The 23528-nt window shown below is 33.8% G+C and overlaps 1 protein-coding gene across 4 annotated transcripts in view; it reads left to right on the forward strand.

Moving 5' to 3' along the window:
- Positions 1-23528, forward strand: part of EPHA6 (EPH receptor A6) — a 920707-nt gene that overhangs the window by 59412 nt on the left and 837767 nt on the right. For 3 of the 4 annotated variants that reach the window (XM_036017966.1, XM_028504400.2, XM_028504401.2), the window contains exon 2: positions 2731-2795. In XM_036017966.1, the coding sequence (XP_035873859.1) occupies positions 2731-2795 (65 nt within the window). Of the gene's footprint in view, positions 1-2725; positions 2796-23528 lie in introns of those variants that run through there. The other variant, XM_036017965.1, reaches the window with a different exon arrangement.

Consider the following 23528-nt stretch of genomic DNA (forward strand, 5'->3'; position numbering starts at 1 on the left):
TTGTATAACCCAGTAATTTCTACTTATCATGGAGAAATGAAAGCATAGGTTCCTATCAGATTCTGTAAATGAAATGTTACAGTGCTATTTATAGTGCCCCAATTGAAAATAGCCTATATGTCTATCAACTAGGGAGTTCCATAACATAGAATACTTTTCAGCAATAAAAAGGAACTTACTATTGATACATACAACAACATAGATGAATCTCAAATACCTTATGCTAATGTGAAAGCAACTAAGCTCAAAATGCTATATAGTATATGATTTCATTCATTTGACATTTTGGGAAAGGCAGACCATTGGGACAGAAATTAGATGAGTGGTTGCCATGGGCTGGTGGAGAAGGGATTCACTATAAAAGATCACAAGGGATATTTTAAGGGTGATGGAAATATCCTGTAGCTTGTTGTAGAGTTGGTTACATGAATATAGGGGTTTGTCACAATTCATAGAAAAATATACATTTAAAATGGGTGAATTTTAAGTATATCATGCCTCAGTAAAGCTGACAAAAGATAAGAGAAGCTATTGATTAAAAACACTTAAAAAGAATGTTCACTCACTGTAATGCATATTATTTATTAGATACTGATTTTCTGTTAAGTGAAATTTGGACAATAGAAATATTAAACACTGACTAGATATTTGATTAGACATTAGGCATTACTTAGGCATATATTAGGCATATTATTAGGCAATATATTACTTAGGCAATATATTAGGCATATATTAGACATTAAGGAATTACTATTTATGGCAATGGATTAAGATATTATAGTCATAGTAAAATACATATTTATGGTAGAAATACATACTGTAATTTTTACAGATGAAATATGATTACTGTAGTTTTCTTCAAAGAAATCTTACAGTAGGAGAGTAGATAAACATGAAATAAGATTGTCCATATGTTGGTAATTATTAAAACTGAATGATGAGAACATGTGGGTCCAATGTAATATTTTCTATACATGTTAATGTATGTTGAGAATTTTCCACAACAAAAATTAATTAAAGAATTATAGCTCAGCTATAAATGTTTAGTGAATAGATTTTAACAGTACTGAAAGAATGTTGTTACTGATTAGCATTTATCCTAGAAATGTAAAAATAGTTTTATATTTAAAAATCAGTCAAATGTATCACAGTGATTCAAATAGGAAAACTTATAGATTCTTTACAGTACACACTAAGCAGCACATGCCAGGTAGCATACTCCTAAAGGCATTTTTTAAACTACAAATAAAAAACCACACTTTCTCAACTAGATAAAGCTAACAAAGCATTGTTTCTCAAAGTATGGTCTGTGGCCTACTTGTATGTGGGGGACTTGGAAGTAGTAAGACTTAAAAATAAAAATCTGCTAAATCATGGGCCCTACGCATTTACCTGCTGTAAACACCACAAGTATCCTTCCAAATTGATCTATGCTTCTTTCCATCCTCATTTGTACCCTTCTACTTCCCCAAAATAAGTCTCCACTCTAGCAACTGAGACTAAGTTATAGCTTAGCTACTTTGCAGAAGGTATTCTAAAAGAAAAACAAATATTTGATTCTTGTCACATCTAATGAAGTCCCCTCTGCTCAAATAGCAACCCCTTTGTGAAATCCTCCCAGACAGGCCCTGCCATCCTTAGCCTAACTTAACTGAGAGGCTATTATATAGTCTTTTATTTTTGAATTTAACAGAATATGTTCTAATTGTTTGCTTATATGTCTGCCTTTTCCACCAGATTATGAGCTACTTTTGGTCAAAAAAATGACGTGTGTTTTTTATTTTTGTTTTTGCCTCCTTTAGTAGTAAGTATACTACCTGGCATATATAATAACAATGTCATCTATGCTTTAAAGATTCCAGATTAATTCATAATGAGTTGTTTGCCAATAATATATAAGCACATTTAATTACACAGAAAAAAACAGAGAACCCTGCTTTGATGCAGTTTTTCTTTCTTTAATGTGTGGTAGAAACAGACCATATATGAAAAGGAGGGCAGGGAAACAAAGATGGTTATTTTATCAATTTTAGAAGATACATATCAAAATGACTTTGTTGTTCAATTATGTTTCATTTAATATTAAACACATATTTTATAATTAACTTAAAATTGCCACATGCATTTTATCATTACATATCATATACAGGGATTGGCAAAATAGGTTTACATTTATATGGAAAAAGAGCAGGTTATGATTATTACAATAGCTTTATTAACTCAAAAGAATGGCACAGTGCACTTAGGTATAGTCTCATAAGTTTTCAAATTGCAGGCTTTCATTATTTACACATTCTTTTTTTAAGGTTTTATTTATTTACTTTTGAGAGAGGGGAAGAGAAGGCAAAAGAGAGGGAGAAAAACATCAATGTATGGTTGTTTCTCATGTGCCCCCTACTGGGGACCTGGCCCACAACCCAGGCATGTGCCCTGACCAGGGATGTAACCACTGACCCCGTGGTTTGCAGGCCAACACTCAATCCACTGAGCCACACCAATCAGGGCTATTTACATATTCTTGTAAATATGTAAACCATATTTACAAACCTACTAAACCAATTTTGTCCACCCCTGTATTAATATTTCATATATACAAATAATTTAAAGTAATGCAAATTATTAAAGCTAATAATGAATAATAGGGTAGTTGACATTAATGATTTAAATGACTGATAATACTTTTTCATCAATTGAGATATTTATGCAAGTTTTTTATTTATGTAATTCCAGTTGTGTTGCTTGATACAACAACTGTGCTGGGAGAGCTAGGATGGAAAACATATCCATTAAATGGGGTAAGTTTGAATATCTTTTTAAAATTGCCATCCTTGTTAGGTGTTTAGGATTTGTTATACTATGATGGAATGGTGGATTATTGGTTCTATGTAGTATGCATTTTAGCATATAACTTAAATCCCATAGAAAATATTAAATTACAATTAGAAGTGTTAATCAATGGAAATAATATGTAAAACATCTTTGCTTTCTTCTAAATTAGTGACTTATTTAATACAGTTGTTATACAGAGTAATGTTAGAATATCTCATATACATATTTCCTTTAGAAATAAATTTCTATGGATATGTTTAAGACACAGGTCTGTGCATAGGTTATTAAATTTGTTGCCTCAGTGAGTATTTATGCATAAACAAATTTTAGATTATGATGAGTGGATTTCACAGTCATAATATTAACCATTTGTTTTTTATTGGAAACCATGAGTCTTCTAAGGCAGTATGTGTTTTTTGAAATTGGCAAAAAGATACATTATTGTTAGATTTTTTTATCTGGGAGTAGTTGCTTTTAAAGGCTTATAAGTATATATAATCTATAAAGTACAGTTTTTCAGGTACTGACATTATTTTAGCTATTATTATACATACTTGACATTTTATGTTTCAATGTATCTTGCATTATTTTCATATTGTAATATGTTGCTACTTTTTATTTCAACCTAAAGTAAAAGGGTATTTTGTAAAGTGTTTTACTTTGTTTTTTGTCTATTTAAATGACATCTTGAATAATGAAGGTAGTCAACTGTTTTTAGATATAGTTGGGTTAGCTTTCTTTTTTTTCTTAGAAATTATGTTTTTCTCATTTATCACATTCTTGATATTTTTACACTGTTTCCATTATATCTACAAATTGAAATCTGAAGGAAGAAATTGACTCAACAGGTTTCATTTTTTAGAATCATTCCAATGCAGCTGTTTGAACTTGACTTTTTATATCAATAATTACTCAATAATTATTCATTATATGTCTATTTTCCTATCTAAAAATTCCTATAAAGAGTTCAATCTTCCTGTTTTTGTTTAATATGATTTTTTTTAATTTTGTTTGCTTCATAGACTGGTTTTGTTTTTAGCTGAAAATTTCTTTTTATTATAAGAGAACTCTTAATGAAATAATTTATGAGAAATATATATTTTAAATTAAGATTATGCTTTAACTTCATTGTTTTCTTTCCATTAAAATAAACATCAATATTTGTTGCTTGTATCAAGTTTATCACATTTATCACAGTTATCAAGCAGTAAGTGAAACTTTTTTTCCTAGAGAAAATACAGAGATAATACACATCTCTGTATAAGCTCTATACAGAGTAGCTTATAAGAACTTACAAATAAATTATAAGCCATACATTTTTATTTTCTGAAAAGAAGAGACAAAAATATTGGAGATCCTATTATCATTGTTTTCCTATAGTCACACCAAAGAATCATGGGAGGAACAGGAATTATACCCCTGCTCTGATTGTATCTGGCTCGATCAGGCTGCATTTCTGAGTAAACTGGTGTCCAGGACACACAAGGATTACAGAGTTACTGCTATCATTCTTGTGTTGATTTCATCATAGCTATTACGAAATGGGGAATTTTTTACTATTTCTGGTTTATTAGTTACAGAGAGAAAGGGCAGAATTGTCTAAAAAGTGAGTCTTTCTTCATAGTTTTCTATTTGCCAGACACTCAACTAAGATTTTTACCTTTTATTTTCACAATGGCTCTGCAGTGAGCAATGGCCACTAGTTCAAAATGAGCTATTTCTGACTCTGAAGCCTATGTCTTCATCATGGCAGTGCTGACAGAGAGGAACATTGGAAACATCATGAAAGGCCAATTACTTATCTGTGATATTTATGTAATTGATATAGGTTTTTTCTCCTCTTTATAAATAAACTGCTAGACTGAGGTGCACATTTTGAACACCAGCCAAGGATTAGCAAGACGAAAGAGAGAAAGAAGAGGGGAAGGAGAATACAGTAGAAAAGAAATATGATAGAATAAAGAGGAAAAGGAAAAAGATGGTTAAAATTTATTCACCATATGCTATGGTTTGTTCAAAGCACGTTAGTCACATCAGTCGTATAAATCAAGTACAATTTTCCCCCTGTTGAAAGATGTGGAAATAAAGACTCAGATACATTAAGTAACTTTTACAGGGCCACAGTGCCAGGATGTAGTACAGTCAAAATTCTAAGCCAAACATATCCTAATCTTAATGCTTATGGGTGATCATTTCACAGCTGGGTGCTTTTTATTTCTTCTAAGATTCTAGTATGTAAAGATAAAGGCCAATATGTAGACTATAGAGGGAAAAGGCGCATAGATTTAGATGTTGAAAAGTAAACTGAATACTCAATTACCTCAGAATGTCAATGTTGGATTAAGCTGTATTACTTTTAGATGGTCCTCAAAATAATAATGCATAAATGGCCAGCATCAGCAGTAGGAATACTTGAAAATGGGAACACACGAACATATTTTAAAATAGATCACATAAGTTTTAAAGGAAATATACAACCTATTTTTTTCTTGTAATGAAGAGCATAGATTACTGACATTAATGGAGTTTTACTTAATGCTATTTATAGGTTAAAAAATGATGTAAGTAGTCAGTAATGATTAAGAACTGAAAAAGAAGCTGCTAAATACAAATATAGAAATTACTGATACTGATTAAAAAATTAAAATCTATGAAAACTGTTGAAAAGTTTATAACATTTAAACCAGCATTTATTTATGTATATTAAAGTTGTAATACAATAGATATACACCCATTTAAAATTGTATATTTTTTCAGGTTCTCAGGCTTATTGAGCCATGCTAATTTGAATGGCCCTTCTAACTAAAGTTACCCTTTTTTCAGAGACACTAATTCAGTTGTTTTTACAAATGTTTCATGGGTAGAAAAGACAACTGTATGATGTATTTATTTGTCAATTTCATGATATAAAATATATTTGGTATCTCTCTGAGTAAAATATTTCCTAGGAATTTTTTAACTGATGAAATTTTCATTTTAGAAAGAATTGAACTAACATGTTTTTGAAATTATATAATGTATTATATAAAACAGAAGTGAGTTAATAATAATTTCATGTTTTTAAATTAAAAACAGCCATTTCACCAGTAGTGTCATGCTAATAGTTACAAGAGTAGGCATTCACTATGTACCTGTGAACAAAACCCTTAATGGTTATTTGAATAGGAGGTGAGCACCTTCAGTTAGCAAAGATGAGTAGTCTTGACGTTTTAGGCTTGCAAACAGAAAAGGAAAATAACTTTATTTCCTGAAATGCTTACTTGAAAACTTATTTGCGCCAACTTTGAAAATATACTTTATTTTAATCAGTGTCCAGAATTCAGTTTAACAAATGTCTGTTTTATTCTCTTTGTGCCAAGTACCGTTTTAGAGTGCTGAAAATAGTGTTCTTGCATCCTAAGAGTCTTGTGTGCAAAGTTGATTCTACACAATCATAAGCCCAAAGAAAGTGTCTTCGGGTAGTTTTGAATAATATTTTGTGAAAGAATAGTAAAGGCAGGGATTAATTCTGCTCAGGGAAAACTGGTAGAAGGATGTAACATGTCAGCTCTTTCTAGTAAACTGTGAAAGCATGTGGGCTGGAAAAGAGGATAGAAATCCTTTTTTGGCAAAGTGAATGGCTTGAAGAAAAACACAGGATTTTTTAATGTGTACATTAAGTTTCAAAGATGTTGAGAATTATTTGTGTGGTGCAATGGAGGGATGTGCTGGAACATAAGACTATGATCCAAGTCATATTGTAGAAAACTTGGAATTTAAATGATTAATTGATTGAGATAGTATATGTCTCAGTGCCAATAAATACAATAAAAGTAAACTTTCTTGATTCACTAAACCAAACAAAAATTATCATAGTATTTTTTGTTTGTTTGTTTAAGGCAATAATATAGACCCTTGGAAGTGAAAGGAAAGTATGTTGAAAATATTGGTGATATGACACTGTAGTCATATGTCACTGAACAATGGGGATACGTTCTGAGAAATGCATAGTTAGGCATTTCTGCATAAAGGTTAAAAAATGGTGTATCTGTACAGGGCACTTAATATACAATAAGCTTCCAGGACTGGTAGCTGGTCAGGATGGGTCAGTGATGAGGGCTGAGTGACTGTGAAGACCTACACTACTGTAGATTTTATAAAGACTGGCTCACAAGCCCTCCCCCAGCTTCCTTCCAACAGGGTCAGAAATAGGGTCAGTAATGCTCCATGAACAGGGATGTGGGCTGAATTGGTTGGAAATATCAAGGAGACACTGGCTGAATGAGGCATAGATCACCACAGTAATTATTGTCAGGAGGGTGTGAAAGGTAGCCTGAGGATCAGCAGGAATAAGAAATCAGGATGGAGAGATAAAGGAACATAGGAGATTGTCACAGCAATGTAGTTTTGGCTATTGCATGTTGGAGCAGTGGTCAGGTTAAGAAACTTTGTAGTATTCATTAAAAAAAAGGTTTACTAAAAAATATAAAAAAGAATTTCTCATAGACAAGGTGTAGAACTGACTTAGTGTTTTGACTTTAGAAATTTGTGTTTGGTTACATGGACCGTCTGGCACAAAGGGCTCTCTTTGGCATTGTATTGATCAAAAAATAAAACCTCGTCTATGCTTTACATCATAAAAATATTTCCAAACCTAAAAATATTTCCAAAGTATAGGAACAGGCTGGCTGGCTCTACACTACCACAGAAAGCTCTTACTTAAGTGTCAGTGGCATTTAATACGTGTTAAGGTAGCCCCTGTAGACCTGTGTCCTTGTGTAGGAGCTTAGGACCTCAACAAAGAAATTAGCAATGTACTCTGAAGACCATCAAGCTAGGTCTGGGAGGGCTGTTTCACCCTCTGACTATGTACTGCTTAGGGAGAGAGACTCCTCTGCTCAAACAGGTTGGTGGCTGACTGATTGAGATGTAATTTGTGCACTCAAAATTGGGGTGCTGTCAGTGAGAGGGAATCTCTTGTCAAATCCCATAGACACTGCTCCTGTCGCAGAAAAAATAATTTCTCCTGAACCACACATACCCTTTCATTTCTTAAATAAAACTCAGCTCCATTATGATCTTATGTGACTACTGTGATATATATGTGGTCCACTGTTGACCAAAATGATGTTATGCAGTGTATGACTATATTTATATACTGATAAATGAGTAAAATTGAATAATTATGTTTGTATAAAGGTTGAAAATTAGTTATAGAAAAGAAGTAATACATCAGAAAATTTGGGTCATATTTCTTAACACTGTGCTCTTACTGTCTAATGTCAAGAATTTTATATGTACTTAATTCAAAACTCTTTAAGAAATTTATTCTATAAGTGTCCCTTCCATCCTTTGTCAACATACTACATTAAAAATAACATGATGATCTAGCAGAGTAGCTAAGTTTCCATGATCAGTGAAAGAATGCTGCAGGAATAAACATTTTTGCATAACACTATAGATGTTTAAGTGCATATAGTACTGAAGAAGCATTTTCACAAACACTAAGTACAGGTATATGCCCTAGATTTGTATTTGCTATGAATAATAAATAACTGGTTAACACTTACTGTGCAAAAAAACTGAAAGACCTATTTCAATTTTGAAAATCTGGGAAAGACACAGCTAGTTTTTAAGAAGTTATGCCAGTGTAATCCTAAAGAGAAAAAAGAAACACAGAAGATACTACTCATGCAGTAGCTTGGTACAAAGGAAGACATTAAAAATTATATATTTCCTGAGTTTTTTCTTGTAGTCTTAAAATGTATAAAAGAAAATTATATAAATTTTTTGAAACATTAACTTTCATGCTTACTCCTTTTCTCTTGATATTTTTATATATTCTATTTATTTTTGGTCAATATATAACATTGTAGATGAAAGAGAAAAATACAGTTACAATAAGAATGCCTGTAGTTAAATGTTATGTTAAAAACCCTTAATCTCATTGCAGAACTGACCTATTCACTGCCATAGAGCAGAGGGTATGTCATAATGGGGCATCTTGGCTCAATATTAACTGTATTAAAAAGTTACTAACCAGAAAAATAAAAGACTTTATAATATAAAAAAAAATTTCATGATTAAAGCATCGCAGGTTCGATTCCCAGTCAGGGCACATGCCTGGGTTGCAGGCCACAGCCCCCAGCAATGGCACATTGATGTTTCTCTCTCTCTCTTTCTCCCTCCCTTCCCTCTCTAAAAATAAATAAATAAAATTAAAAAAATTTTTTTTAAATTTCATGATTAAAAACTCGTATTGTTGCCTTTGAGGTTTAATAATTATATTTGATACTTCTGAAAATGTAACAGTGGTGTGGCTTTCTAATTTTGATACTTTAACTAAAAAAATAAGTGACCTGGCCCCATACTAGTTTTTAAAGGTATTTATACATGAATAAAACCTGATAGTTAAAACATAGCATTTCATAACAATAATTCTATATTATTTGATTTATACCTAAAATTACTTATACTTAATGTTGATGGAAATAACATGATTTGTATGTACTCCATCAATTCACCTAAAAGGTTTTCACCATTTATTTTTTATTTATAGCAATGTTTTTAGCAGGGAAATGAAAGATTTGCTTATCTCAGTTTTTTTCACTCTCTTCTTTTGGCAACTAAGAGGTGGCTAAGTCTTCAAAGATCCTTTTTTTTTTTTAAGATTTTATTTATTTTTTTAGAGAGAAGGGAAGTGAGGGAGAAAGAGAGGGAGAGAAACATCAAGGTGTGGTTGCCTCTCAAACTCCCCCTACTGAGGGGAGTTTGTGGGCCCCCTACATGGCCCACATCCTGGGCATGTGCCCTGACTGGGAATTGAACCAGCAACCCTTTGATTGGCAGTTTGGCAATCAATCCACTGAGCCACACCAGCCAGGGCCAAAGCTCATTTTTAATGTGCACGTAGTATAGCAAGTCTTTGCTACAAAGTCGTAGTGGACATAGCTATAGGCCTGCCAATATTTAAAGTCAAGCTTTCTTTTCAACAGTGAAGTATACTTTAATAAAAAATTAAGAGAAAACTAAATGTTAGTGGGAAAAATAGTATTATTGGATATTAATTACATTTTTTATAATCATGACAATTAGAGCTTGGAAAACTTGTGTTTCTCAGGTGCCAGATATTGGTTTTAATAGCATATTATATGTATATTTTGCATGCTGTGACTTTATGATCATTATGGTTTGAATAATGCAAAATCATATAAGATGTGTGATTTTATTTGTTAAACATAGTGAATTGGAATTAGGAAAATTGCCTTGAGGTATCTAGAAAAATAAGTATACTAGTCATTCATATGTAAATAAAAGCTGTAAGTGTACTTTATGTACTTAATTACTAATTATTTAATTATTAAAAATCTAAATGTCATAATAATTACTAAGTGATTTTTATAATAAAAAAATAATAATTTTTATAAGAAACCTACAATACAAGTTAACTGAGTAGAAAGATATTTTATTCCATAAATTAGAGCTCACCATTTTTAATATCATTGTTCCAAAGTTGAAAAATAAAATAGATTGTATTTATCATAGACAATGGATTATCTATTAATAATTTCTATTATTGTATTATAATTTATATATTTCATATTGTAACCACACCTTGACTCACCCACGTTCCTCTTTCTTACTTAAGCATTAAGCCCTCAGGACAGTGAGGTTCTAGTCAGCACCCGGTAGTCTTAGGGTCAAGATCCTGGGTCTGTTGACTATTGAGTCAGAGTTTGCAATCAAACTAAACACAGTATCATGGCCTCGGTTGTGCTGTAGCTCTAGACCCAGGAAAGCAGAATGATTCCACAGAACAAGTTCTTTAGAAAATGGACAGAACAACTCCATGACTGACTTCAGGACTATGTGCAATGATCAATTACCTCCAACCCCCAGACCCAACCAATCAGTAGAGGTCACCATCCTAATTCTATTGGTCACTACGATTAATGATTTTTCCCTATATAATCCATCCCCTGGAAGCCACCAGGGAGCCAGGTCTTGAGCATAAGCTACCTGTGACTCCAGGCATGGCACCATCTCCTTAATTCTTACTTCTTGGCTGCCAGCTCCTGTTTGTGTCTTATTGGGCTTTGATGTAAACAGACCCCTTCAGTCTGGTAACAATATAGTAAAACCAATATCCTGGTCTCAGACTTCAGTATTGTATTTAATTCACTTTAGAATACACTGGAATTATTCAAAACTGTATGTGTGTGTTTGAATTCTGAAAATAAAAACTTTAGTGATAATTTCTGTTAAAATATATTGGGGTTTTTTCATATAAACTTTACAAACTATGTGGTAGTTTTGTCAATATCCATCATGTTAATTTCCATCATATTATCTCACATTTCAAAGAAACAGCTTTCGGTTTTGGAAGTTTCTATTGTTATATTTAGAAACTGATTCTTCCTCAATCATGTACCTATTAAGGAGTCCATCGAAGTCATTCTTCATCTCTGTTACATTCATCTCTTAACATTTGTTTTTGATTCTTTCTGAGGATTTCTATCTCTGTGCTTACATTATCCATTTGTTCTTACGTGTTGTCTACTTTACCCATTAAAGCTGTTAGCATATTAATCATAGAGTTTTTTGTTTTTAATTATTTATGTTATTGTTAACACTATTACAGATGTTCCCCATTCCCCTCCCTTTGCTCCCTTCCATCCAGTCCCTGCCCCACCCATGGTTTTCACCATGTTGTCTTTGTCTGTGGGCTATGCACATATACTCTTGGACTAATCTCTTCCATTTTCCCCCACAGCCCCACTCTGAGATCTGCCAGTGTGTTCCAATTATTCCTGCTTCTGGTCCTATTTTTTCCATCAGTTTATCTTGTTCATTAGATTCCATAAATAAGTGAGAGTATATGGTACTTGCCCTATCTGGTAATTCCAACATCCCTGCCATATCTGACTCTGATTCTGATGCATGTCTTTTCAGCGTTTCAGTGTTTTTGTTGTTATTGTTTTGTTCTTCTTTTAGTATACTTTGTAATTTTTAATAGTAAGGTGGACATAATTTCTGGGTAAAAGAACTGTGATAAACAGGCCTTTAGTATTATAGTGGTAACGTGTGAGGGGAGGGCAAGTATTCTGTTGTTCTGTGATTCTCAGTCTATTGGTGAGTCTGTGCCCCTGGACTTTGAACCTCACCAATGCTTCTCTGTTTTCTCTTCTCCCATTAGTTGGGACAAGATAGCCAGAAGGCACTGAAGTTGGGGATTTCCCTCCTCCTCCATGGAAAGCTAGAGTCCTGGGTGTTCCGTCTTTCCTTCAAATAGATATACTAGGCTCTGATAAAATAGTTTCTCCTGAAGGAAGGCCTTTTTAAAAACACAATGCTCTGGCATATTTCAAAGTGTGTTTTTTCTTTTTTTGTTTTTTTTTTCATGTTCAACGGTCCTAGACATTATATAGTTGGCTGAAACATTGCTAAAGTTTCATAAGTTATGATTTTATTTAATTTTTCTTACTCTTCTGCTTTTATGCGATTCACTCTCTGAATTTTTTGCTTTTTCTTCACTTCAATCACTAACAGTAACAGTTGGCTCTGTTTTCAAGTCCATTTAATGTAAAAATTAATCAAGCTTTTATGCTTTGCTTTACATGACATTATAGCTACTATTTCAAATAAATAAAGGAAGATTTCAGAGTTTTCCTGTGGTATGCAAGTTGAGTAGTAGACTATGAGACTCCTAGGAGCTCTTGAAAATTTAGTTCCAAATATATGTTTTGGCTTTACAGATCTAATGTAAATTTCCTCCTCAGAATATTCAAATTATGGATGTGTCATGGGTCTATAGTAAGAATTGTACTTAAGCATTTTACATGCTTTTTTCATTTAATCCTAATAATATCTATTTGATGCTAATATTATTAGCACCATTTTACAAATGGAAAATGAAACCCAATAAAAGTTATGTAACCTGCCCAAGTTTGTGGTGACATTATCTAAAAGACCTGGTTTTAAAATCAGGGTCATCTCAGTCCCAAAGCCTGGGGTTTTAGCCATTTAGTGCACCCATAACCATGGCTTGATTTTCAACATTGTTATTGATATGGTGAGTGTAAAATAGGCTATAACATTGTTCAAATGCATCTTTAATGAAGTTACAATGTTTTTAGAGTGACACAGATTTTGTGTAAAAAATATGTAGTTATTAAAAAGTGCTGAAAACATTAATTCATCCTTAAAGACCAATGGATATCCCACACTAAGGATAGTTAATTATCAAGCACTGTTGTTTAGTCAGTGGCATAAGAATAGTTGCTGCATGTTTAGATTGTTTTGATATTTTTCTCTTAGAAAATAAATATTCCTTTACTGTATTTCTTCTGAATTTAATTCTTTGTCCTTCATTTTTAATAACTATGTCTTTATACATGTCTGTTATTGACTATAAGCTAATTAAGTGTATAATATGGAATAATTCAATCCAAAAAAATACCCTTATACAAATAAGTGTATTAGAAATATTAGAGTGCCTCTAATTCTGTATATAAGCAAAGGTTTGGCTACCTGCCAAGGAAAGCCACACTTTTGAGAAAGGTTCTGGGAAGGAAAGTGGTTTATTCAAGTGCCAGCCACCAGAGAAGATGGGGGTACACTTATCCCAAAGTCCATCCTAGCATCTCAGTGCAGGCAGGGGTTTTTATCATGAAGGAGGGATAAAGCAGAACAAAGAAGTCTTGGTTCTGCAAAGAGGGTGGGGACTGCGGACATGCAGGACATCTTCCCCTAGGCCTTGATATAAATATTTATGGTCAGCATCCTTGAGTTGGCCATTTGGTTTCTTATTAGCCAAAGTCCTGGGGTCTTCAGGTCAGGCTGCTTCCTAGGTTCCCACAGAAATGGAAACTGCTGAACTGTAAAATATACTAAAAAAAATAACATGCCAGCTCTAGTTTCAAGAGAAAAGTCAGGTTGGAGTAACAAGCTGGATTTCACATTTAGTCAGAGTAGTATAAAGTTTCTATTGCTTTGTTGAGTGAAATCTGTTATGGTTAATGTCACAATGCCTTACTTCCTCAACCATATATTATTGGGACAAAGGTGACACCTGATCAAAAAACATCCAGCTAATTTCCTTAACAGCTATCTGTCACTTCTCACATGTGATTTTCATAAATGGCTAATCCAGTCAGATTCTGAACCTTTAGGAACTCAGGATTCCTACCTTAAGAGCCAAGGAAAAGCAGCTATCACAAATCTTTACCAAAAAGATATACTGAAAGATACATGGAAGAGGATTAGAACAAAGAGGCTGTGAAAAACCAGTCATGTGCAAGTAAAAGTTCTAAGAGAGCAGGAATTTTTTTAAAAAAACAACAACCCCATAGCAGTTAAAGGACACCCAGTTAATTAGTACTATGAAGAAAACGAGCTCATGCAGAGAAAAAGTTACAAGAAAAGGAAAGATTGGGGTAGTTGTCTTACATCTAGAGCTTCCCAGGTTACTGCTGAATCTCCAGATCCCATTCTTAGGTATTTTGAAAATGAATTCACTTACCTGAGCCACGAAATTGTAAAGGCAGATTGTAAACATCATCATTATCATTATCATCACCAGCACCAAAACAATGTTGCAGTTTGTAAACCTGATGATGATGATGATGATGATGATGATGATGATGATGGCAGATTGTAAACCTCCCAATAGTGAATATGATGATGATGATGATGATGATGATAGGAAAAAATAACAGAAGTTAGTGAAGCACTGGTACTGCTTTGAGACACACCAGGAAATGTGAAAAGCCATGGAAGATAAAGTTTTCTTAAGGAGAATACAGGAATATGAATTATCCAGAGTAACAGTCTTTCTTTTAATCAACTAACACATTTCTAAATGCTCCCCACAAATGCAGGCAAGGAAGGAAAACAGGTGAATGAATATGTATAGTTTATTAGCATCCATAAATTTTTAAGTATTTAATAATTTAATACCTGAACAACTTTGATTCATGGTAGTTCTCTCTATACTGTCTCAAAATATTCCTTCCTGTGGAGAATCCTCTGCTAAATAAACAAACAAACAAACAAACAAACAGATTGCTGCCCTGTCTTTCACCAATTGAAGGAACATGTAATCAATAATAATGCAGTTAATTCTATGGTGAGGAAAAGAAGGTGAAAGCAAGTAACAATGATTTAGAAAATCAGAGGAGAAGAATTTACTGGTACCTGTGAATATGTAATTAGTTTTCTATTTTCTGAGCAGTGGAAAAATGTGTATGCAATTCATTTTCCCAATATTTCTGCTGTTCTTCAGGTATAGTCTTGAGGATATCTACTTACAAGCATATGTTTTTATAAAGGTATGGGTTTCCTTTAGCCAGTTACCCTTGATTTACATAATATAGTATTTTCTTTATTCTCTTTATTATTTTTTAAATATTATATTCTTACTTATGAAACTTAACTTCCAGTATCCCACTTCTAGGAGAAGCTTCCAGTTCTTTTAAAGTGGACTCCCATATTATATAATCTAAGCTTAAATTTTAGATTTATTGGAACATTCTAATTGTTTTAGCAAGAGTCATTCCAAGTATTTATAATGAAAGAGTCTACATCAAAACCCAAAGCAAGACTCCTGGCCAAGATGGAGGTGTAGGTAGATGCATTTCTCCTCCTTGCACAACCAAAAGAAGGGTAGCAACAAATTTAAAAACAAAAAAAAAACAACCAGAACTTCCAGAAAATCAAACTGTATAGAAGTCTGACAACCAAGAGTTAGAGAAGAAACATTCATATAGACTGGTAGGAGGGGTGCAGATGGGTAGTTGGGAGGAGAAGATATGTGGCAAGACAGCAGCTAGAGGACCAGGCAGTTGGGGCAGCAGCTGGTGGTCCCACATTTGTGTGTGGATAAACTGGAAGGAACAACTGGAAAGTGAGACAGACTTTGCAGCCCAGGATTCCAGCATGGGAAAAGAGAGCCTCAAAACCTCTGGCTATAAAAATCTGTGGGGATTGTGGTGGTGGGAGAAAGTCCCAGCCTTATAGGAGAATTCTCTGGAGAGACCCACAGGGTCCTAGAATATACACAAACACACCCACCCAGGAATCAGCACCCAAATGGCCCAATTTGCTTTTGGGTAGCAGGGGAAGTGACTGGAAGATGGCCAAGAGCTGAGGATGAGGCATTGTTCCCTCTCTGACCCCTCCCATACATACAGAACCACAACACTGCAAAGTGCATTGCCCCACCCTGGCAAATACCTAAGTGTCTGCCCCTTGTGATGTACCAGGTATGCCTACACAAAGAAATATGGCCCAAATGAAAGAACACATAAAAACTAAGCTATGAGGAGATAGCCAAATATCTGATGCAGAGTTCAAAACACTGGTAATGAGGATGCTCACAGATATGATTGAATACGGTCACAAAATAAAGGAAGAAATGAAGGCTATACAAAGTGAAACAAAGTAAAATATACAGGGAACCAACAGTGACAGGAAGGAAACCGGGACTCACATCAATGATGTGGACCAGAAGGAAGAAAGAAATATTCAACCAGAACAGAATGAAGAAACAAGAATTCAAAAAAATGAGCAGAGGCTGAGGAACCTCTGGGACAACTTTAAACATTCCAACATCTGAATCATAGGGGTGCCAGAAGGAGAAGAGGAAGAGCAAGAAATTGAAAACTTATTCAAACAAATAATGAAGGAAAACTTCCCCAACCTGATGAAGAAAATAGACTTCCAGGAAGTCCAGGAAGCTCAGAGAGTCCCAGAGAAGTTGGACTCAAGGAAGCACACATGAAGGCACATCATAATTACATTACCCAAGATTTAAAATAAGGAGAGAATCTAAAAAGCAGCAAGAGGAAAGGAGTTACCTACAAAGGAGTTCCCATGAGACTATGAGCTGATTTCTCAAAGGAAACCTTACAGGCAAAGAAGGGGTTGGAAAAAGTATTCCAAGTCATGAAATGCAAGGACCTACATCCAGCACTACTCTATTCAGCAAAGCTATCATTTAGAATGGGAGGGCAGATACAGTGCCTCCCAGATAAGGTCAAGTTAAAGAAGTTCATCATTACCAAGCCCTTAGGATATGAAATATTAAAGGGACTTATTTAAGAAAAAGAAGGTAAAACTATGAACAGTAAAATGGCAACAAACTCACAACTATCAACAACTGAACTTAAAAAATAAACAAAACATAGCAAACAACTAGAAGAGGGACAGAATCACAGAAATGGAGATCACATGGAGGGCTTGAGGGGCTAAGGTACAGGGAATTAGAAGCAGAAATAGTAGGTACAAAATAGACAGGAGGAGGTTTAGAATAGTACAGAAAATGGAGAAGCCAAAGAACTTACATGTACGACCCACTGACTTGAACTAAGGTGGAGAAATGCTGGTGGAACATGGGATGCAGGGCAGAGGGGAATATAAGGGAGAAAAAATGGGACAACTGTAATAGTATAATCAATAAAATGTACTTTAAAAAAAGAAACCCAAAGCAAGCACATACAAATGCTACATCATCTCATGAAACCCTAAGGGGTTACTAGTAAAATACTTAGCTAGATGAAAATTTATAAACCTGATATTTATATAAATTTAATTGTATTTTAATTGATTGACCTTCTCATGTCACATGACCAATTCTTGTTAATTCTACTTCCTAAGCTTTTTAAAAATCATTCTCTGTCACCATTGCATCTGTTTGGTCCCTCATCATTTCTTTTTCAGATTACCATGATTGTGTTTTAAATTATCAACAGACATTTAAAATAAGTTGGTTGAAGAGCTAAATAGCTGTACAAATAAATTATTTTAGATACTGGGTAGAGGCTGTATTTTGCAACTCTGATTGGAGCTGAAATAGTTGGTATTATTTATATAGAATCAGCTGTGAAAAAAAAGACTAAGGTTGTGAAAATTGAAGTGTTCTTATTTAGCACTGGTCTTGAGTACAGGTAGAAAAGTTTACTCATTTATTCTCGTTATTGTATTTTAGACAATCCTATTCATTTTCTCATTATCAGTGTGTCACCAAAATTTAAGTTCCAAGATAGTTGGGAAAGATATTGACCTATGAAATAAAATGGCTATAAGAGAGTTTATAAGCTATTTAAGCAATGCCAATCAAGATATGATACACTTTCAAAGAATTCATGAAATTAATGACCAGTTGAAAATGGTTGATGATCTGAATCACATCTGGGAAATATTAACCCTAGATGGTTATTAATTCTAAACCTCATATTAAGATGAGAATATAAAATAGAGCATATGGGTTTTTAATGGTTGATAGATGGACTGCAAAGTTTAGAGAATTTATACTAACCAGTCAAGCTTTCAAAAAGCATAGGTCAACATTAAATGTTAAATAGGTTTTTGGATCCATGTCGCATGTAATTAGTATTTTGAACTAATGTACCATATTAAGCAAAATAGGTTCTTAAAATGTTTTGACTGCTTTATTTTAACAAAACTGTTGTGATCATAAATGTGATGCATAACTTAGTCCTTATCTACCCTATTATTAGTTGCAATGTATACCAAAATATATTAATGAAATTTAAATCTTTCAAGCAAAGGCATGAAACTTTAATTTAAAAAATATATACGCATATACATATATGTGTTTTATCCTTTGAATGTTCATAAATTCTGCATACCACATTTTGAGAGAGATCAAATTAAATCTGTATTGTTGATTTACATAGTCCATTTAATGATGTCATTTGGTTTATCAAATTATATGCTTACCTTAAATGCAGTGCTTTCTAATGCATATTAGAAGGGATTTCTTTATGTTTTCTTTTGAGAATTGCTCTAAGAATTACTGTAAGAAATAATCATATTGTAAACCTTATAGTTAAAAGAATGTATACAGCAAATATATTACAATTACTTTTTATCCTTTCTATTTATAGATACTATATTACTTAGATGATTATAAGCCTGATTTGTCTGTAACAGACCTGTTTTATTCATTGTTCTAGAATAATTATTAATTTGTTCCTTTCCATTTTTAAAGTGTCCTTGTTTATATGATAAATTATATAGTCACTCTGGTATTGCTGATAATATTAACTGCATTACAAAAAACCCAAATGTCTAATGATTCAAACACAAAAGAATGTTATTCTCACTCTTGAAATAATTTAAAGTGAGTGTTCGTTGTTAGGAGTTTCTCCTCCTCCTCTCCAGAAGTGTTTAGAAAAAAATAAAGACTTAGAGAAATGGAAAGTATGCATGTTCCTGAGTTGGGCAAATCACTACTGCATGGTGATAAAGTCTCTCAAAATACTTTACAGATTTAATGAATTCAATACCATAAATATTTCATTTAATGTTTCTTTTTCTCTTATTTTAAATGAAAAGTGTGGTGAAATTAAATATAACAAAAAATTAGCTATTTTAAAGTGAAGACAGTGACATTTAGTACATTTATGATATTGCACAACACCACTTCTAGTTCCAAACATTTCCATCTCCCCAAAAGGAACCCCATACTCATTAAGCAATTCCTCCTCTTTCTCTCTTCCCACCAGCCCCTGACCAGGAGCAATCTGCTTTCTGTCTCTATGGATTTACCTATTCTAGATATTTCACAAATGAAATAATACAATGTATGACCCTTCAAGTCTGGCTTCTTTCATTTTATATGTTTCTGAGTTTTATGCATGTTGTAGCATGTACCTAGTACTTTATTTCTTTTTAGGGATGAATAATATTTCATTCTATGCCTAGGCTACTAAGGCAATGATGGACATTAAGAATCTTTTCACCTTTTAGTTATTGTTAATAGTGCTACTATACATATGCTTGTATTTTGGGGGCATACATGCTCTCAGTTCTTTTAGGTATATACTTAATCACATAATTGAAGGTCATGTGTAATTCTGTGTTTAACTTTGTGTAGAATTGCCAAACTATTTTCTTTTCCACGGGCTAAAGCGTTTTACATTCACAGCAGCAGAGCATGACAGTTGTGACTCTTTCATACCCTCACCAACAGTTCTTATTCTCTATTTGGTTTTTCTTTTGTGTGTCTCTGTGGAAATCAATAAGCCAATTCCAAAATTCTGTGCAAATTCAATGAGTAGCTAATAAAAACTGGAAGAAGAACAACCATATATTGAGTTATTTACACTGCAAAATTATTTATAACATGTAGTAATTAACACAGTTCGATATTGTTGCAAGGTTAAACAAAATAACTGATAGTACAGACCAGATGATATAACAGTAGATCCACCATGTATTGTATCACATGGTGTACAAGGTGACATTGCAGTAATATGGGTAAACTATTGTTTTCAATAAATGGTTTTAGGGTCAGTCGGGTATGAAAAAAATGTGTCTCCATCCTTTGCAACAGCCAGTAGGTCTGTTGGTTCTGAGGCCTCTTGGACAGGGCTTCACTGGAGGTCTAGCTCAGCTGTCTCCTGTGTCCTGCCCCGGGTCACAGGGTTAGAGCGACAAAGTGATCTGCAGTTGGTAGCTGCCTGTCCTTGGGTTTGGAGGTGCCTGAGGTAGGATGTGCTGTGAGCTGAGACTGGCTGCCACTAGCGCCAGGCTGGGGGTCACTTAGCAAGAGGTACAAGAAGGCATGCCAAGGCAGATGCTACTTGTTTGGGATTTATGGACCTGTCAGATATTTTAGGGAAGTCTACAGCTCTGGCTGAAGCCAGCAGCTTCTAAGTAACAGCTGCTGAAACAGGGTCTGGCCTGTGCTTCAGTTGGGCTGGGTAGGTTCTCAGTGAATCACCAGCTCAGAGCAAATGAATCATTAGCAAGTAAATCTGTGCAAGGGCCCTTTGTGAGGAATGCCTGGGACTCCAGAAGCCCTCCATCTCACCTGGATGGAATCTTTGCTGATTTTCACTGTTAGGTGTTGTAGGGACTTTTTTTCCTGGCACTGGTGCCCTGGGCTGAGGAGCCTGGTGAGGCCAGGACTTACCACTCATCAGGGGCGACTGCAGGAGACCAGATATCCCTTCCAAGAATTCTTAACTGCCAAATATGAGTGTAGCCAGCTTATTTCACATCTGCACCCCTCCTACCAGTCTCAATGTGGCTTCTAGGGGTTCTGGTATAGGGATCCTTTTCAGCTAATCTATAATTTGTAATTAGTTATAGTTGTGGGAAGTGAGCACAGAATTTACCTGTTCTGACTAGAAGTTCCTGACAAGATCCTTCAGAATTCACTTTTGATTTGAGGGCTCAAATTTTTTTATTCCTAAAGAAAAATTCACAACTATTATTTTCTCATGTACTGTTTTCTTCTATCATAAAAAAAATGGAATGTTTCAGTCTATTCCCTATATTTCTTAGCAGCTGTCTCATAATTTTAAATTTGTTTCCTCCTTGGAGAATTAATCAGGATAAATTATCAGCAACATATTCCTATGTATATTCGTATATTCCAAAGTGTTAGTTATTTTTTGCCAGTTTATGTTTTGCCTATCTACTGATTACATACAAATTAAACTATGAATGAATATATACAGTATATATATATGTATATATATAAAATTTCTGGCTTTTTCAGCTCTCTTCTTTTACTTCATATTATTCTGTTTTATCTTCTACTGCTTTTATTTTTACTCTTTTTTATAATGTAAATCATTCCATCATTTGTATCATTGACATCTTAAATATACTTATAAATCTTTTCAAACTTTATTGTGAAATTATTTTCATCTATGTTTACTTTGTCACTATTGATTTTATTGGCTCACTATCCTAGGGTCAGATTTCTTCAGTTTGGTTCAGGTCTTTTTTGCTAAACTAGGCCTGCTGGAAAGCTCAGCAACCACATTTGTTGGGTTTTATCTTCCTTTCGTGTGTTGAAGTGGACACTGAAATGGTATGAAAAGTCAGCTTTCATTCAGTCTTCAGTCTCCTCTCTTCAGTATCACGCAAATGATTTCGGTTATTGACATGGCCCGAAGTACTAAAATTATTGTGTACAAGGCACCAATACTTGCTTTCAGACCAAGATGTCCGCAGGTCTGTGGCTTCATCTTCACCTGTTTTCATCGCTTTGCATTTATGTTCGGTTTTTGTTCAAAGGTGTTCTCATTTTGCTTTTCATCCTGGCTATGTAATATTGATTTATTTTTAGTTTTACATTTTATCATTTCTCTATGTTGAACAGAAAAGAACTATCAAAGCAAGGGATCATGACATCTTAAATATACATGACATAAATTAACACTGATCACTTGCCTATTGGATAAAGGACTTTTTATATACCTGTTAATTTTAGTTAATTTTCCATTTGTCTATTAAGATTCAGTAGTTTTTAAGTGCAAGCCACCTCTTTAAAATTTTATAACCAGCCCTTTTTAAAAGGCATTGAGATTATATTTTTTAAGAAGTATGGAAAATTCTTTTGCCCTTTATCATGTTAGTCAATAGAAAACCACCATAAAATTAATACAGGTATTTTCTCCAGTATCATATATAACTTTTCAGGAAAAATATCATGTGCAATTAGTTGCTATAGTTTTATTATAATAAAAAGTATGATTTTTAGAAATATATTTTGTCATTCCCTACTAAGTTTTCTGTAAATGCCAATACACTGGTAAGAAAGTTTTTGTACATAAAAACAATTTGAATCACATGACAAATACCTATTTTATTATTTCATATGTTTTAAACTAAGCTTTAAGTAAACATACATGTGCACACACACACAGTCCATCCCTCTTTATGGGGGTTCTGGATGCCAAGACTGATCTCGCATTGTGTGTATCAGCAGAACAAATTTCTACTCACAGCAGCTATTTACTCATGATCTAATTTGCTTTCAAGTAGATCTTGGTAGATGCTAGCTAGCACCAGACCAAAATGGATAAAGGCAGAGGGCAAGCTATCCTTTGTTTCTGGTTCTTCAGGTTTATACCTACAAAGTAGAGAGGATGTGAACTCAAATATAAATGCCTCTTTATGTACTCTCAGCCCCACGGTGATTCTTCTGTTCAGAGGTTCAATCTCTATTTAGAAATGCAGTCTACTGTACAGAGTGTCCTCAAAATATGCTTTTCTGCAGCCTATTTCTTCTATATGAAACTAATGTATATTTTGTCCCTGGGCAGATAATCAGATACCCTAATGTGGCCACAATATAGAGAGATAGCAGAATAAATGGGGAGGGGTACTAAATAAACTTAAAGTGTCCCTTATGTAAGAATTTTTCCAAAATGATTCCCAGATTCATAAATGTTTTGTGAGTGTGCTGATTGACAGTATGAGTGATATAACAGAAATTTTCATTGCAAATTTTGCCATCTCGGTAGACAAGATTTGGTCATTTCTCCTTCAGCTGATGGAAGGTGGAGTATGGGAAAATGAACTAGTTCTTGTTGGTGAACTAGCTGATGCTGCCCCTTAGTGCTAGATGGTTCTTGGGGCAGAGTGTTTTATCCCTCAATACATAATAATTAAACCCTAAGCCCTTAAGACTCCAAACCTAAAAGTTAATAAAGAGGAAAAGTATTGATTTTTACAATGTTTTACATTACTTGGGTTTTAAGAAATCCGTTGTTTCAGTTACCTGTTTTGAAGTAAATATTGCTAAACAAGGAAAACATTTATTGAAATGAATGATACATAATTGAAATTTAACCCTTAACTAGGACAATGCCTACAAAGTGTGGTCTTTACATGTTATCATTTTATATTTATTATCCAAACTATAGTCATACCTTGGTACTCAGTTTCAGAATCTT

The sequence above is a fragment of the Phyllostomus discolor genome, chromosome 2 (assembly GCF_004126475.2).
Source record: "Phyllostomus discolor isolate MPI-MPIP mPhyDis1 chromosome 2, mPhyDis1.pri.v3, whole genome shotgun sequence".
Lineage (NCBI taxonomy): Eukaryota > Metazoa > Chordata > Mammalia > Chiroptera > Phyllostomidae > Phyllostomus > Phyllostomus discolor.